Consider the following 14166-nt stretch of genomic DNA (forward strand, 5'->3'; position numbering starts at 1 on the left):
AATCTTTTACAGAATAAACTTTGAATCCTTTATTTATGCAAAGTTTTTTTTAAAAAGTCTACAATTCCTTGAGTCGTCCATTTTGCTTGATTTCAAGCATGAGAGAAAGAACACAATCACTAAAACACAATTAAAATAACAAAACACTCGATGATATTAGCCCATCTGTTTGCTTACGTGGTATTAAAAAGAAGTAAATTGCCTTAATTACGTACCTAACAGTGGCCACGGAACAAAACATTGCCTACAATTACATAGGATATCCACGTACGAGTACGGGTCATACCAAACCTTGGAACGATTAACAAAGCAGCATCCAAAGAAAATGCATTTTAAAAGAGATGAGCGCAGTCCGTGAGAAAGACAGAAAGTCGGAGTGAAAATTGAAAAGTGCTCAAAGTTCACAGGGGCATATGTGAGAACTATTAATGAGCACAAACTGAAACCAATTAACACTAATTTATTCTGAAAATAACAGAGTAAGCCCTGCATGACGCCAGACTCTCTTAGGCATTGACACGCGGCCACATTTTCTTTAAATACTCGCGAATAATCCACGGTTAGTCGTACGTTAATAGATCGTAAACGAATGCAAATCCATACAGTGGAGGCATGGAATGCATTCCACAATACATGAAAGTTACACATTTCATCATTAAACTTTACACACACAATTAGCCTTGCAATGAACATGGGTCACTGACCATCTCTTACACAGCAAGAGAAAACCGCTGTCCGTCATTTGGTGTTCCCAAAACTTACATCTCTGTAATTCTATGAATATAAACAGCGCTGGTTAGCATGAATTTTTATACTTTTATATTTTAGTAGATCTTTTGCATTACAAAAAAATTTCATTAATTCGGATTCAGTCTGGTAATCTGCATAACCACAACCGTCTCCGTCGAGTGAAGACGAGGACAGAGAACGTCAGAACACCGTAAACAAGTAACACTGGTTTTCTGTACACTCTCTTCCACCGCAACATGATTACCGAAGCCTTCGCAATATTTCTTTGCGGCTTCTGAACACACAGCGCCGTCAGTCTAGGGGCGTATTAAACGGGACCGTGCGCCGGTGGGTACGGGCCAAAATAAATGGCCGTGCTCCCAAAACAGGAATGTAGAAAGTTAGAGACATAAAAAAGTACAGGCAGTCAAAATGCGATTAAAATAATACGGACTAAAGAGAAGACCACACACGGCACGATCTGCGAGATATTTGGAAAACACAAAGAACTAACAAGAGAAAGAAGTTAAAAACTTAAAAACATTGTAAACCAAAAGGAAAACTGTTCTGCTTTATAAATTCCCTGCCCATGGCAGCGACTCGGCATCCAAATAAAAAACCGTTGCGTTAACCATTAATCTAAGGAAATATTTTCACAAAGTATTTCTGATCTTGTTCGTTCTTTTACAATCACACTTTCCTTCCCTGGTAATTCTCCTACGGCACGCCAGTGTTTGTGTGATAAAATAACATTCCGTTCATAAATATGAACAACTCGTGCTTCAAATTCCTGCCACGTTACACGCAGAAAACCTTCTGACTTATTAGAATTCTGCATGTAACGTATCTTAAGATTTGCAAATTCATTTCTTACACCTGGTAATAATTGCACACGCCCTTATCAAATGGGAAAGCTGGGAACATGCGACATAAACATCTTACTGACCGACATCCTCTCATTATTGCTCTGTATTTTCATTTGTATTCTTCCCCTATACAAGTGATTTATGACACAGTGGTTTGACGGAAACTTCACCATATAAATTCATATCACGGACAATATTAGAATTACTAATAAAATTCAAATCTGTTTCTTTTTTCTCATTGTCTAAAAAGACAAAAGCCTCCATTCTCCTACGAATACAACACAAAATAACGGTAAATAATTGGTTCATATTATTCTGAGGAACCCCGCATCTTCAGACGCTAACTACGCCGGGAGGAACGTAGAATTCACTGTTCGGTAACAGATATCCCGATAACAGCGAATAATGGCAGAAGAAATTAGACCCTGGAACACACAGCAGGGGCATGGACCAAATCAGAGCTAACGATTCAGTCCACAAATCAGATGACAGCGAGCGATAGCAGAGTTTTATGAAGACTGTCAGAGCTCCATATATACATATATATTTATATATGAGAAGTAAATGCAACACTGAGAGCAGACACAAAACAACAGCCACATTGGCTGCCTGTCTGTTCAAATACTTCGTCAAGTAGAGGCAACGATGACTGCCAAAAATTTCTATATTCTCTTTGAGATAGCAACAGGCTCGTGAGAATTACTGAGTTACGAGGGATACAGAGATCAACGAGAGGTCAATGATTTTACGCTGGTAGCGTTTGTAGAATGTAGCCGCTGACGTCGGGTTCGTAAACCTGAGAACGGCACGTCGCTGCTTTGGCAACATCTGAATATTCTGCAAGATAAGAAGAATAATCACCGGCAAGTTACAATGATTGCTAAGGTGATGGCCGATACAACAGAAAATTCAACAAATCATCGACATGCTTGCAATAATTAGACTTGTATACTATTATCTGTGCTCTATAACACAAGACAGACAGGGTACCAACTTCACGGGCCTGTGAATCAGAAAAGGTGGGAATCTCCGAGTTAGATGGATTCTGACTTGCCTCAAGGACCCCAATGCCTTGGCAGAGTGTCTTCAGCTGCTGCTCAGTTGTGCTCGCTGCCAAGTTCTCGACAGACACCACCTTGGTTCTGGGCAGCACCGGCTGCTGAGTCCCTACGTCCTGTTGCTGTGGGGGCGTCACTTTTGTCGTCACAACTGATCGACCACCGCCCTACAAGTTCATTGCACAACTTAGCGAGATCAGTGGCACTCTTATTTACATACAGATGCTCATCGAGTTTATAGTTATTATGCATCGCTGCCTGCAATGACTGATCAACGTACGTCCATATTTGTAAAAATGTGTAATGACATACAGAACGACCAATAAAGAATGGGTAACTGGAAGCTATATACAATGTTTAAAACTGATTTTAACGTGGTACTTTGCAATTAAGGTCTAAATAACTTAATATTGAAATAAATTCCTGTGTTATCAATTGACATTCATAACGCATACTAACAGTTTGTCGGGTTGGAACCCCTTGCTGCTGCACTACAATCCTCTGCTGCGGCTGCTGCTGCTGAACTGGCTTCACTCCGCTGTTTGCTCCACGAAGCACCACGGTACATGCCCTTGAAGGTTGCTGTATCACCTGTCGAGGCACTGCCGCCACCTGGTGACCAGAGCTCTGTGCAAGCACCAGTCTACGTGGTGTTGTAGCTGGCTGGTTCACTACATTGCCGGGCTGCGGGGCTCGGACGATTCTTTGTCCCGCGGGCAAAACCTAAAAATTTACGCTAATGCAGAGCTCACTAATATCATATAAGGTCAAGTTCACCTGTTACAGATATTACAAGTCGGGGAATTTAAGCGTATATAACAATTCTGGTAGTGGTCACGCGTGAATGAAATGCTAATGCAGTAAGGAAATTAGATAAGTAAGTTATGCTGTTGATACATAAGAAAATACAAAGTCAAGGATTTCATCTGAATACAAGAAAACACAGCCAGCCAGCTTTACTTCCCCTCCGAAGGAAGTTGTGCTATGGATTTTTATCACCCTTAAAAATCCATCGCCCTCGGCCAGGTTTGAACCCGCGAACCTTGGGTCCAGTGGCACTAGTCACTAGTTCACCAAGGGTGACTGTCAATAACCTACATAAACTCAAACTTATAAAGCTGTCACCATGTCTTGAAGCTTGTAACATATCATCTCACAGGAATGCAAGAAACGTAGCCTCTACGATCTTTTGTGCGCATACCTTCATCTGCTGCGGTGGTAGCGCAACCACCTGCTGCTGCTGCTGCTGCTGAGTTGTCAATCCCTGATGACCCCTGCCAATACCACGTCCCCTACCTGCACCCCTTCCACCCCTAACCTGTCTCACACCACCACCAACTGATGTAAGCACGGGTGGTGCTAGTGGCAGCTCCGCATCCTGGTACAGCTGTGGCTGTTGCTGAGCGCTGACGCGGTTCTTCAAATTCTGAGCCTGAATGTTCTGCTGTGGCATCTGTTGCTGGACAACTTGGCGAACTACTGGGTGATGTATCACAGGCTGGGGCTCCACAGTGTTGCGGTTCACGATCGTCGCAATTGCGTTGCCCTGTGGGGGGTCCAACACAAATTTGGAAGCATCACCTGCAACAGAGAATAGTAAATCTAATCAGACCAGTTAATTTAGATGTCAGGGTACTACATTCCACTGTGACCAGCATGGAAAAGGGTTAAAGTGTTTTTATTATATAATTACTGAGCAGGTTCGCTGAAAACACATCAGTTATTCTGAACTACTTCTTGACGTTCCTCACTCACTCCAGACAATTATTCGGTAAGAACTTTTCCCTATGCCATAGCCGTTTCATTATAATGAATGCCATCTACAGCTAATAAATCATTATTAAACAAACAAACCAACCAGCCAATCATTCTCCTTTTCACAACAACCACTATCTCACCTGTATCAGATGCAAATAGTCACAGTAACACGGTAACACCACAAATCTCATAGTACAAATCAGAATCACGGCCAAACAATACACGTAGCTTGGTGACACCCAAATATGTGATACAAAGCTGAATTTAAAATTTCTCAGAAGAAGAAATGTTTACAAAGAAATATTGTATGAAACATTTTCAAACTCAGGATCATAAAAGCAGTAGATTTTTAATACACAAAATGAAAATGATTCATATGACATAAAGAACGGTTCACCTCCTGCTTGAATATCCACATCCTTCCTCTGCAATTCACGCAGCTTCTCCAGAGCTGCCAACTTGCGCCTCTCCTCCTTCAGCTGAAGGAACTTCTCCCGCTCCTGCTTCTGCTGCTCGATCTTCTTACGGTACTCTCGCGTCTCCTCGTCCTCCTCTTCCTCAGGCTGCCAACACAAAAGCACAGTGCTGCCAATCTCTCACAGTGATAAACATTTTGATTCTGCACAATAAAATCCTCTCGGGCTATCAGCCGCGTCAAGTGGTTAAAACATGAAGAGACCAACGTTTCGAGGTCCATCTCTGTCCTCGTCCTCAGGGTACTTCAACCCGAGAGGATTTTATTGTACACAGTCGCCGTGAAAGCTCAAGATCATACATTTTGATTCCGGTCATCTTGGTTATGACAGTCTTGTTGCTTAACAACATTTTGGAGGAAACTAAAGCCTCCATATTCACGACAGAAGAGGGAATTATTTCTGCTGTAAAAATGAAGGTAATATATTCCTCTGAAACATGTGTAACAACTTACAAAACTGCATGGCATCACAACTGAGAAGGCAACAATCCACATATAACTAAAGAATACTCAAACACCGTCCCGCGCGGTCTGAGGCATCATGCTTCAGACTGGTGATAAGGAATGCGTGGAGGTTTGAGTCTCGTGGAAAGAAATTTCTCATGAGATTTTCGACCGGTGCCAACCCAGCATTGTGAGGAAATTGGGGAGCTACAATGGGTAGCATAATCCAATCATGAAAACTAGCAATGGCTGGGGTTCATCGTGCTGACCACACGTCACCCTATATCTGGTTGGATGATCATTCACCTCTGCTTAGGCATGTGAACGTGAGGCCAGCAGCCAGGTAGTCGGCTTTGGCTCTCAGAGGGCGGTTATGCTTATTATTATTAATATTATAATCAAACACCACATTCATCAAAATCAGCTGAGTGGTTTTGGTGAAAAAAACAAGTGGAATGGTGACCAGACAGAACTGACCTCTGCACTAAGCATTCATTTTTTCTACATCATGTAAAGTATGCTTAGAAATCATTGCGGAGAACTTGTCAGAAAGAACACTGCACTGACTTATTCTGACATTAAACTTAAAAAAGCTTAATTCTGTGCAACAGTTAACTCTGTAATGGAAACCATGCTACGAGAGGAAAGAAAAACTTTAAAATTTCTTCATTCAAGAAATTAAAGTATAAGCTAACCAAATAAATATGCAAAGGCGCACAACATGAAAACCGAACAGATTCCCACTCTTCCCTCAACAGTCGCTACATAGTCAGTCTGCTCTTAGCCATGTTGCAGTTAACATTAGCTACCAGTCCAGATGCCGAAAAAGTCATACTAGAAAAAAGGTTCATTTCCCTGCCCAATGCCCGTCTGTCCAACTTTCTCTTTCCTGTACTGCAGAAGTCACCTGGTCCAGATTATAACACAAGAAGAAGCTTTACCTGAAGTACCTCGGAGTTCATGTCAGATGGCAGCATGTCCACAGTTTGAACCTCATGTAGATTGCTCATATCTGGCATTCTCTGTGACAAGAATAAATTATTGTTATTAATCAGACAATTGTGCACATTTCCTTTAACATTTGTAGAAATACATTCAAAATATTGGCAGAAAAAGCTCAAAGGAACAAATTTTAGAGTTTTAGAAGTCGACTGAAGAATATGTTAAAATTAATCCTAGAGAAGCGGGTTGTGAAGATGTGCACTGGAATCAGAGCAATAAGTATAACAGCTAAATAATGCAGCCTACACACACACATCATTAAAATAACATGTAACCAAAACCAATTAAGTGCACAGAGCACCCAAATTAAAATACCTTCTTTCTTTTAGCTGCTACATCAAAACGAACTTGTTTGAACTGGGTATTCCCTCCAGCACCTGCGTCGAACGAAGACCTCTTTTTAGGCGATCGGACTGGCTGCTGCAGTAAGTTCTGCTGGTGCACAGGGCCACTGGGGGGGTGTCTCAACTGGATCTGCTGCTGCTGAACATTCATCTGTATGCCAGGAGGGAATCGAGATACTGCCCGAGATGATCTGCCACCCTGATTCACGTAGCCGGGGCCGGCTGGATGACGATACGGGACTGGGCCAGGCTGACGAAATTTCATGGGACCCGGGGCTCCACTTGGCGGTGGTAACCGATATATTCCCTAAACAAAACACGTCACGTCTTGTAAAATTTGAGGTTTCCACGGCGGCGACGACAATGATAATGTTCTTCTGGGTTTGGTTCAAGTGCCACGTGGACTGGTTGGTAGAAGCCAACATTTCAAAGAGGTGTGCTACATCCATCTTTGGAGATGGAAGTGTACACTGGACAAACTGCATATTCAATTCAGACAACGGTTAAACAGCATCACTGACACATCTGTCTGTATCATCCCAAGTCTGTGGTGGATGTGGAATACAGCATCCCAGCATCATCACTTGAGCCCTGAAGATGGAGATAGTACACTTCTCCAAACTGTTGGCTTCTTCCAACTATTCCACACAGCACCTATACCCAGAAGAACATCATCATTATAAACATCCTGTTCACCTCGATAAAGGCAGATCCTAAAAACATGAGACGGAATACTAAAATCTTCAAGTACAAAAACTGAAGGCACGACAACGATCAATCCGCTCAGGCAACATGTTCATGCTCACTACGGGAGCAAAACACAAACAACACTGAATGCAAAACCAAGAAGCAATCACTCTGAGGAACAAGACAAAGCAAGTCTTAAGTACAGTCCAGCATCACACATATTGCACTAGCATGCCACTAAACTGTTAACCACAGACTTGAAGTCCGCCCAACAGCCCCATAGGATGAGGGTTTGAGCAACCTTTTCCCACATAACAATGTTAATAAGACTGCATTTATGTCAGAAAACTTCAAGCTTGTAAGCTATCATCACGATGCCAGGAAAATGGATCTGTCAGAGGAACCATCACCTGGAAACCATTATTTTACAAAACTGAATCACACAATCTATGTCAGTTCCAGCTATCTAGAACAGCTACAGTCCGCAGGTCATTACCTGACTGTGATACTGTGATGGTACAGGATGAGTGGCTGATACAAGTTGCAAGCTATCATCAGTGCTGCCATCTGTAGCACAGTGCCACACATTCGCCTCCATCAGTAGCAGCAAAGAATCACAGAAATCAAAGACAGTGCAAACATACATGATTCAAAAACGTTACTAACGAAATACTTGAATACACAGATTCGCAACATTTTCGTAATCCAAAAACTTGTCATCCTGACCTGATGAATTTCTAGATTTCAAAAGTAAAAGGCAGAATTTTGAGTATACTAACGGTATACTGCGCATGCATTTCATGCAATTTTATATACCTCGGTTGTCTCCACACCGAATTAATTTCTGCGTAAAACCTATTATAAAACAAGCAATTATGACAATTCTGTTGTTCATTTTCTGTTTGACAATGATAAATGCAAAGAGAGTTAAGTAATGCCTTAACTGTTAAGCCAGAACTCTAAACCAAAGGAAAGGACGCGGATCAAGGATGTCTGAGAACGCGGTTCTGAGCACAACATCCGAACCCAGGACAGATAAAGAGACGGGATGAAGAAAAGTGCATAAAGACGAGTGTTGTAATTTGTACTCCTTGCCAAATATTATTACAGCGATTAAATCAAGGAGGATGAGACAGTCACGGCACATACCGTACATCAGAAAGAAGAGAAATGTGTACAAAATTTTAGTTGGAAATCATGAAGGAAAAAAAGTAATTAAATAATTTTGTAGTACTGAAATTCTGTATTGGAATAAAGGCAGACCACAAAGTTATCTAATAATTCACTTATACAAGACTGATTATTTGCCCACATACTACTGAATATGTTTCTGCTTACCATCACTGGCGGTGGGGGATGGTGATTACCCGGAGACACCGCTGATGGCGGAGGATGGTAATGTTGCTGGGGAGGCAATGCCTCGTGAAACATTCCCTGCTGCTGTGACACAGTCTCGTACTGCATCATTCCTCCTCCAAACACATGCTGGCCGTGGTTTATGCTCGGCTCTCCCATCCCGTGGTTAGGATGGTGAAACACGGGGCTGTGTTGCATGTTAGACTCCATGCCGATCGGGACTGATGTCGGCTGTGCGTACATGTCACCACCCACTTGCTGCAGTGGATCACGACTGTCCTGCCAGTGCAGAGTACTACATTGCTCCTGAAAGAAATGCTGAAGATAGTATGATAAAAACAAGAAAGCACAAGAAAGGTGTTTCATTTATATATGAAACTGCCTGGAAATTAAGCACACATCAGTCAGATGACAGGTAATTTGATCAAGGCCATGGCTCATCTCAGACATCAGGGGCACAGTAAAACAAGTTTGATTGTAATGTCCCAGATTTTATAAGAACATCAATCAAAGCCTCGGACAGACGGACCTAACAGAGGACCGAATGGAAGAGGAGAATTGAGGAGGCCGTGGACCAAATACGGACCGGAGAGCCATAAAAGAAGAAGATTTTATAAGATGGTCTTAACTGTTATAGTTCTGTAGCACCACTGGGAGAAGACAGAGGCCAGACAATACGAGAATGAGACAGACAGGAAGAGAGTTTATGGGGGTAATGGGTGAACCACTGACAACAAAACAACGCAGAAGACATTGAATCAATTTTAGATTAACAAACTTATTAGTTATCTGGTTGTTAGAATCGCACACTGGAGACGACACAGTTTTGGCAGTGAGAGTAGAAAGAAGCCACGAACGACAAGCTGTAACTGAAACTAAAACAAGGCAGCTTCTAGTGATGTGGTTAATCAACCTTCAGAGACAGGAGGTATAAATAAAGTAATTGATCCATGTTGCGTAGTAGTGGTACTCACTGCATAGGGCTGTTCCATGTGGTAATAGCCCCCTTGCTGTGAAGGCGAGTCATAACGCAGAGGTGGTGCCATTTGGTGGGGATCATGTTGAGATGGCGGCTGAAACTGCTGCCCTGCGTACCCACCTCCAGGTGGCGCGGTCTGGTAAGCAGGTTCCAAAGGCTGAACTGGCATCAGTGCCTGTGGTTGTGACTGCAGCAGGGTTTGGTTAGCTGGCATCTCAGTATCCCAGATCAGTCTTGCTGCAATGAATAAAGTAAAAGTACAAAAACTGCATAAAATCAAGTACGTACGAAAGAAGAAACGCATGAAAATCACTCCCAGCGGCATAGTGCATTTTGGACTTCAAAAGGTTTGCAGGATTAGACTTTGTAGGAATTGAAACTACTCATAATATCAGCACATATTTTATAATTAAACCAAACTGCGTTACCTTCAGGATGCGGTTGCACGGCCCCTCTGAAGTGCGGATTGATGAGAATCTTGTGAGGTGACTGCTGCTGATTCAACTGGGGTCGACCGTACATGCCTCCTCTGGCACCTGGACGAGCAGCTGGGTGCACGAAGTTGCCTGGCCCAAAACGGGGCCCAACAAACCCCTGCTGTTGCTGCTGAAGTGGATGAATATTTAAATTGCCAGCCCCTACTGGAAACTGTGGTCGTGGACCCCCACCACGTCCTACAAACCCTCCTCTACCCCTGCGTCCTCCTCTCCATGTTCCATCCCTTCTTGCCATCTGCTTAGCATCTTCCACACACACATTGTCTAAGACAAAGAATATTGATACCACTTACAAATCATTACCCATTTGAAAAGCAACTTAAAACATGGGACATCTCTGTTAAATCAGGGGTTAAAAAAAATTTCATTCAATATACAGTAATACTTTTTACCAGAAAAAAATGTCATATCAGGGGAGCAACAAAATGTTTGAAATGTTTTTAAGTTCCTGTACTTGTGAATGAAAATAATCATAACCAAATTTAAGGGCACACTAAATTTGATGCTCACTACCAGTTAGTTCTCTTCCCATCTTCTACCTAAAAATATAAAGATTAAATTATTTAAAATTATAGTTTTTACCTGTAGCTTTGTAGACTCTATTACTTTCAGAAAAGTATGTCTTTGCTTTAAAAATGATCATTATGTAATAATTTGACAATTATTCACATAAAGGCGGGAAATTCAGACAAATTAGGTTAATATTTCTCTCACTAGAAGACAGGGAGAATATGCCCAGTTTACAGCTCAAGGGCCTGACATTGCTATTAGCAACAAAGCATACCCAGTGAATCTGGAATGTTTCCGTAAGACTTGTTTGATGCTTTGAGGGACACGATGGTGGTCCGCTCCGTCTTAAAGCGGTCTCCTCTAGACTCCTCTGTGCCTTCTTCTTCTTCTTCAGATTCTACCTGAGTGGCACCTTGATTCACAGCCAGATCTTCCCCCTCCACATACCTTTTACTCTGAGACACATAAGATGTGTCCTTCGGACCTGCTGGAAATGGGGAAGACGGGATTAACAAAAGAAACCCGAACAAATTACATTGTCGCATTCTTTGTGTTGGCAAACAAAGGCAGACTGGTACTTTCTGCTTCATACATTTTTGTAGTGGTAAACTAAGGTGTGTGAAGACCAGTTTCCTGGCTAACAGCCTCAAGTTCAAGACCAAGCAAATCGCACACTTTTTCGTTCACGTCTAACAAAGGCAAAACCTTGTGTAAGTGAGGGATAAGAAGCCTCATTACAGTTCAGAGCCCATGTTAAAGTGGAGGTCAGTTCTTCCAGCACTTAACCTCATTTCTGTTTAGCAGCGAAGAAGAGTCTGCCTCACAATGAACTCCTTTACTGCTGCCAGGGCAGTCGAACACTGCCGAAAATGTTTGAATGTACATTTATGGCATCAAATGTTATCAAGATCCATCCCTACACCAAAATCTCAGTTTTGTCAGTAGCTCAGCGTTGCTAACAGCCGCTATCACTTCACATTCTAACACAAGTATTGTCCTAAGATGCTGCCTTCTGGATGGTAGCACTGTGTAGTCTGGTAGAAATTTACTGATGTTTCATAGGTTCTTGCTAACTCCATTATCAGGGTAATGATAACAGTGATGGGGGTGATGACTGCCATGATGATGGAGGCAGCACATACCTCTGAAATGCCGGTAAACGTCTATCAGGCTACACAGTGCTACAACCCGGAAGACGGCCATCTTCTTACTTACTGCTGTGAGAACCTCAAATACTACAAAGTGTTGTTCTTACCCTGATTCTGGTGATCTGTACGGTGCAGAACATTCGGATCCTTCGCGTGCCTCAGCTTCTCACCTCTGACTGGTTCTTGAGTTTCCTGAGGCTCAGAATCCAAATCATCCAGTGCATCACCTTCTGTGACGCCCAAATCCAAAACATCATCAAACGGTTCTTCTGTCTCCCGGCTGTTGGAGTTCATTTACCAAAATATAGACTGAATATATCAGAGAGCTGTGATGAAAAGTAATTACACAGTCTAGCCACCTTCTTAAAGATGAAAGTAGAGAAACAAGTTTGCCATAAAACTGAGTATTAAGGCAGAAAGGAGAACCTCAGATTGATCTACATAAATTAATTACTGGAGATATTTCAAGATTTTATAAAAATGGGATCAATTCAAAAAGGAGAAAATAGCACAGAAGTAGAACACTGAAAGAGACAAAAAAAACTTCCATATCTCAAGTCGTCACCATTTTGAATTTAGTAGAAAATCTTGTTTCTCCACTATCCTATTGCGATTTACATCTAGCCACTGTCTCCAAGCTACTAAAATGGAGACATAATCTGCATCAGAACAAACAATAAATCAAATCCAAACCTTACAATCAAAACTTTGCATTAACCTAAATTTTAGCAGCATTCATAATACACCAAATATAATTATGATGCCAAGAGTTGTTTAGACTACGATTCTCTTAGTAGGTTGGGGTTTTTCATGGGAAGAAGTGTACAGATGACTGTATTCTGGACCTGGCGCGTTGTAGCCTGGTAGAAATTCACTGACGTTCCACAGGTACTTGATGCCTCTGTCATCATCACCCTGATTATGGAGGCAGCAAGTACCACTGAAATATCAGTAAACTTATACAAGACTACAAAACGCTACAACTCAAAAGACAGTCGTTTTTTTTAATTCTCTTGGCATTTCTTTACGAACTAGTGATGATGATAACTTACCGATATCCATCCTGGCCTTCCAACACCTCTTGTTCTTCTAAATAAACTGAACGGTGACTTGAACCCTGTGATATGGAATACAAATCGTGTAGTGTTTCTTTAACTGAAGTGTGCATCTGTTTATATACGCAACTTAACACATCTTCTAAACGTTTAAAAAACAGATGTAGCAATACTCACTTGTACATCATAATCATCTGCCAGTAACGCATCTTCATCTTCATTCCCTAAATCGTAATCAACATCGTCTCCTAAATCTCCTTCTAGAAGAGTATCATCACTATTGGCAAACGAATCCATTAGACAATACGTCAGGAAAACCAAGAAACTACAAATATCCGGTGTTCACATTCACGGGCGTCATTCCTAACCAAAATATTTACAGTAAACATCCATGAATACAAAGCTTCAGCAACATTCTCATTTTAAAACCTGGCGTGTAATTTGCCAACACTCTAATCTGTACCGAAACTAGTTTTCTAAGGCATAAATTTCGTCTAAGCCGAAGAGAAGAGATGTAAATCCAAATCTAAAGTCACTTCGTACGCATCACTCAAATTCTCTTAGAGACGCAAATAGTCACAAGTGGTTATCTCAGGTCACAATTTATGCCAACGGTTAAGCTTGGCTGTGCAGTTTGTACGGATCTACGTACCGTGGATGCAAGGCATGGAGTATAAATGACGGAGTACCGATTTAAATGTATGGTCTTCCCTGCTATACTTACACAATGCAAATATTGATGTCCGGTTTTTATAGTTAAAAAACTCATTACGAAGTCAACATTTGTTTAGCTGTTGTAGGTCCTTGTTGGGAGCTGGTTATATTAACCATGTCTTAATAGGACGACTGGTATGACCAACAGAAATTAATCAACGTTTCAGAGGTACTTTTTGCTTCTAACAACAGGGCGATAATGACCCTGATGATGGAGGCTGGCTCCCAAATAACAAGTCATCTTCATACCAGCCACTGTGATTATATTAACTCTCAAAATCTTCTCGTGCAATCAGCCATGTGAAATCATCAATAACCTTTGCACTCTTTTTCACAAATTTAGTTCTCTGTTCCAAAGCTGGCTAGAATGCCCTCTGTGTAAGAAAGCATTTGGCAGATTTAAGCATAGATGGGGAGGTAAAATTATTGTAGATCTTACAGAAGTACAGCCTAAACACAGATACTTTAATTGAATATATTGTCATCGTATTCAAGGAAGTTCACCAATAGATTTAATTAATTTTGTTGTCTTTCCCCATCCATG

General features: G+C 41.6%; 1 protein-coding gene across 3 annotated transcripts; it reads right to left on the reverse strand.

Annotated features, from left to right (window-relative positions):
* Nucleotides 1-14: 14 nt before the first annotated feature.
* On the reverse strand, nucleotides 15-13502 carry LOC110827290 (uncharacterized). 3 transcript variants are annotated; one of them, XM_087346130.1, is made up of 15 exons: nucleotides 13086-13502; nucleotides 12906-12970; nucleotides 11961-12133; nucleotides 10980-11192; nucleotides 10127-10459; nucleotides 9694-9935; nucleotides 8702-9025; nucleotides 7860-7955; nucleotides 6648-6983; nucleotides 6272-6352; nucleotides 4809-4974; nucleotides 3855-4234; nucleotides 3113-3376; nucleotides 2650-2820; nucleotides 15-2432 (listed from the first exon to the last, which is right to left on the reverse strand). In XM_087346130.1, exons 1-15 carry the CDS (start codon nucleotides 13203-13205, stop codon nucleotides 2295-2297), a joined length of 3102 nt encoding a protein of 1033 aa, XP_087202256.1. In that variant the 5' UTR covers nucleotides 13206-13502; the 3' UTR covers nucleotides 15-2294. The 3 variants fall into 3 exon arrangements, with proteins under 3 accessions (XP_087202256.1, XP_021914497.1, XP_021914499.1); XM_022058805.2 differs by having other exon boundaries at nucleotides 8702-9037; XM_022058807.2 differs by lacking the exon at nucleotides 7860-7955 and having other exon boundaries at nucleotides 8702-9037.
* Between the last annotated feature and the right edge of the window lie 664 nt (nucleotides 13503-14166).

The sequence above is a fragment of the Zootermopsis nevadensis genome, unplaced genomic scaffold, assembly GCF_977971745.1.
Source record: "Zootermopsis nevadensis isolate Lab colony 2312 unplaced genomic scaffold, Znev_1.0 Znev_ptg000010l, whole genome shotgun sequence".
Taxonomy (NCBI): Eukaryota; Metazoa; Arthropoda; class Insecta; order Blattodea; family Termopsidae; genus Zootermopsis; species Zootermopsis nevadensis.

Bases quoted from the DNA above. Each gene is read 5' to 3' on its own strand.
- LOC110827290 (XM_022058805.2), bottom strand. From the start codon at position 13,205: ATGGATTCGTTTGCCAATAGTGATGATACTCTTCTAGAAGGAGATTTA. The intron at 12,971-13,085 runs GTGAGTATTGCT...TCCATATCACAG, and splicing joins CAGATGATTATGATGTACAA to GGTTCAAGTCACCGTTCAGT. The intron at 7,956-8,701 runs GTAAGCAGAAAC...CTACTGATGGAG, and splicing joins ATCCCCCACCGCCAGTGATG to GCGAATGTGTGGCACTGTGC.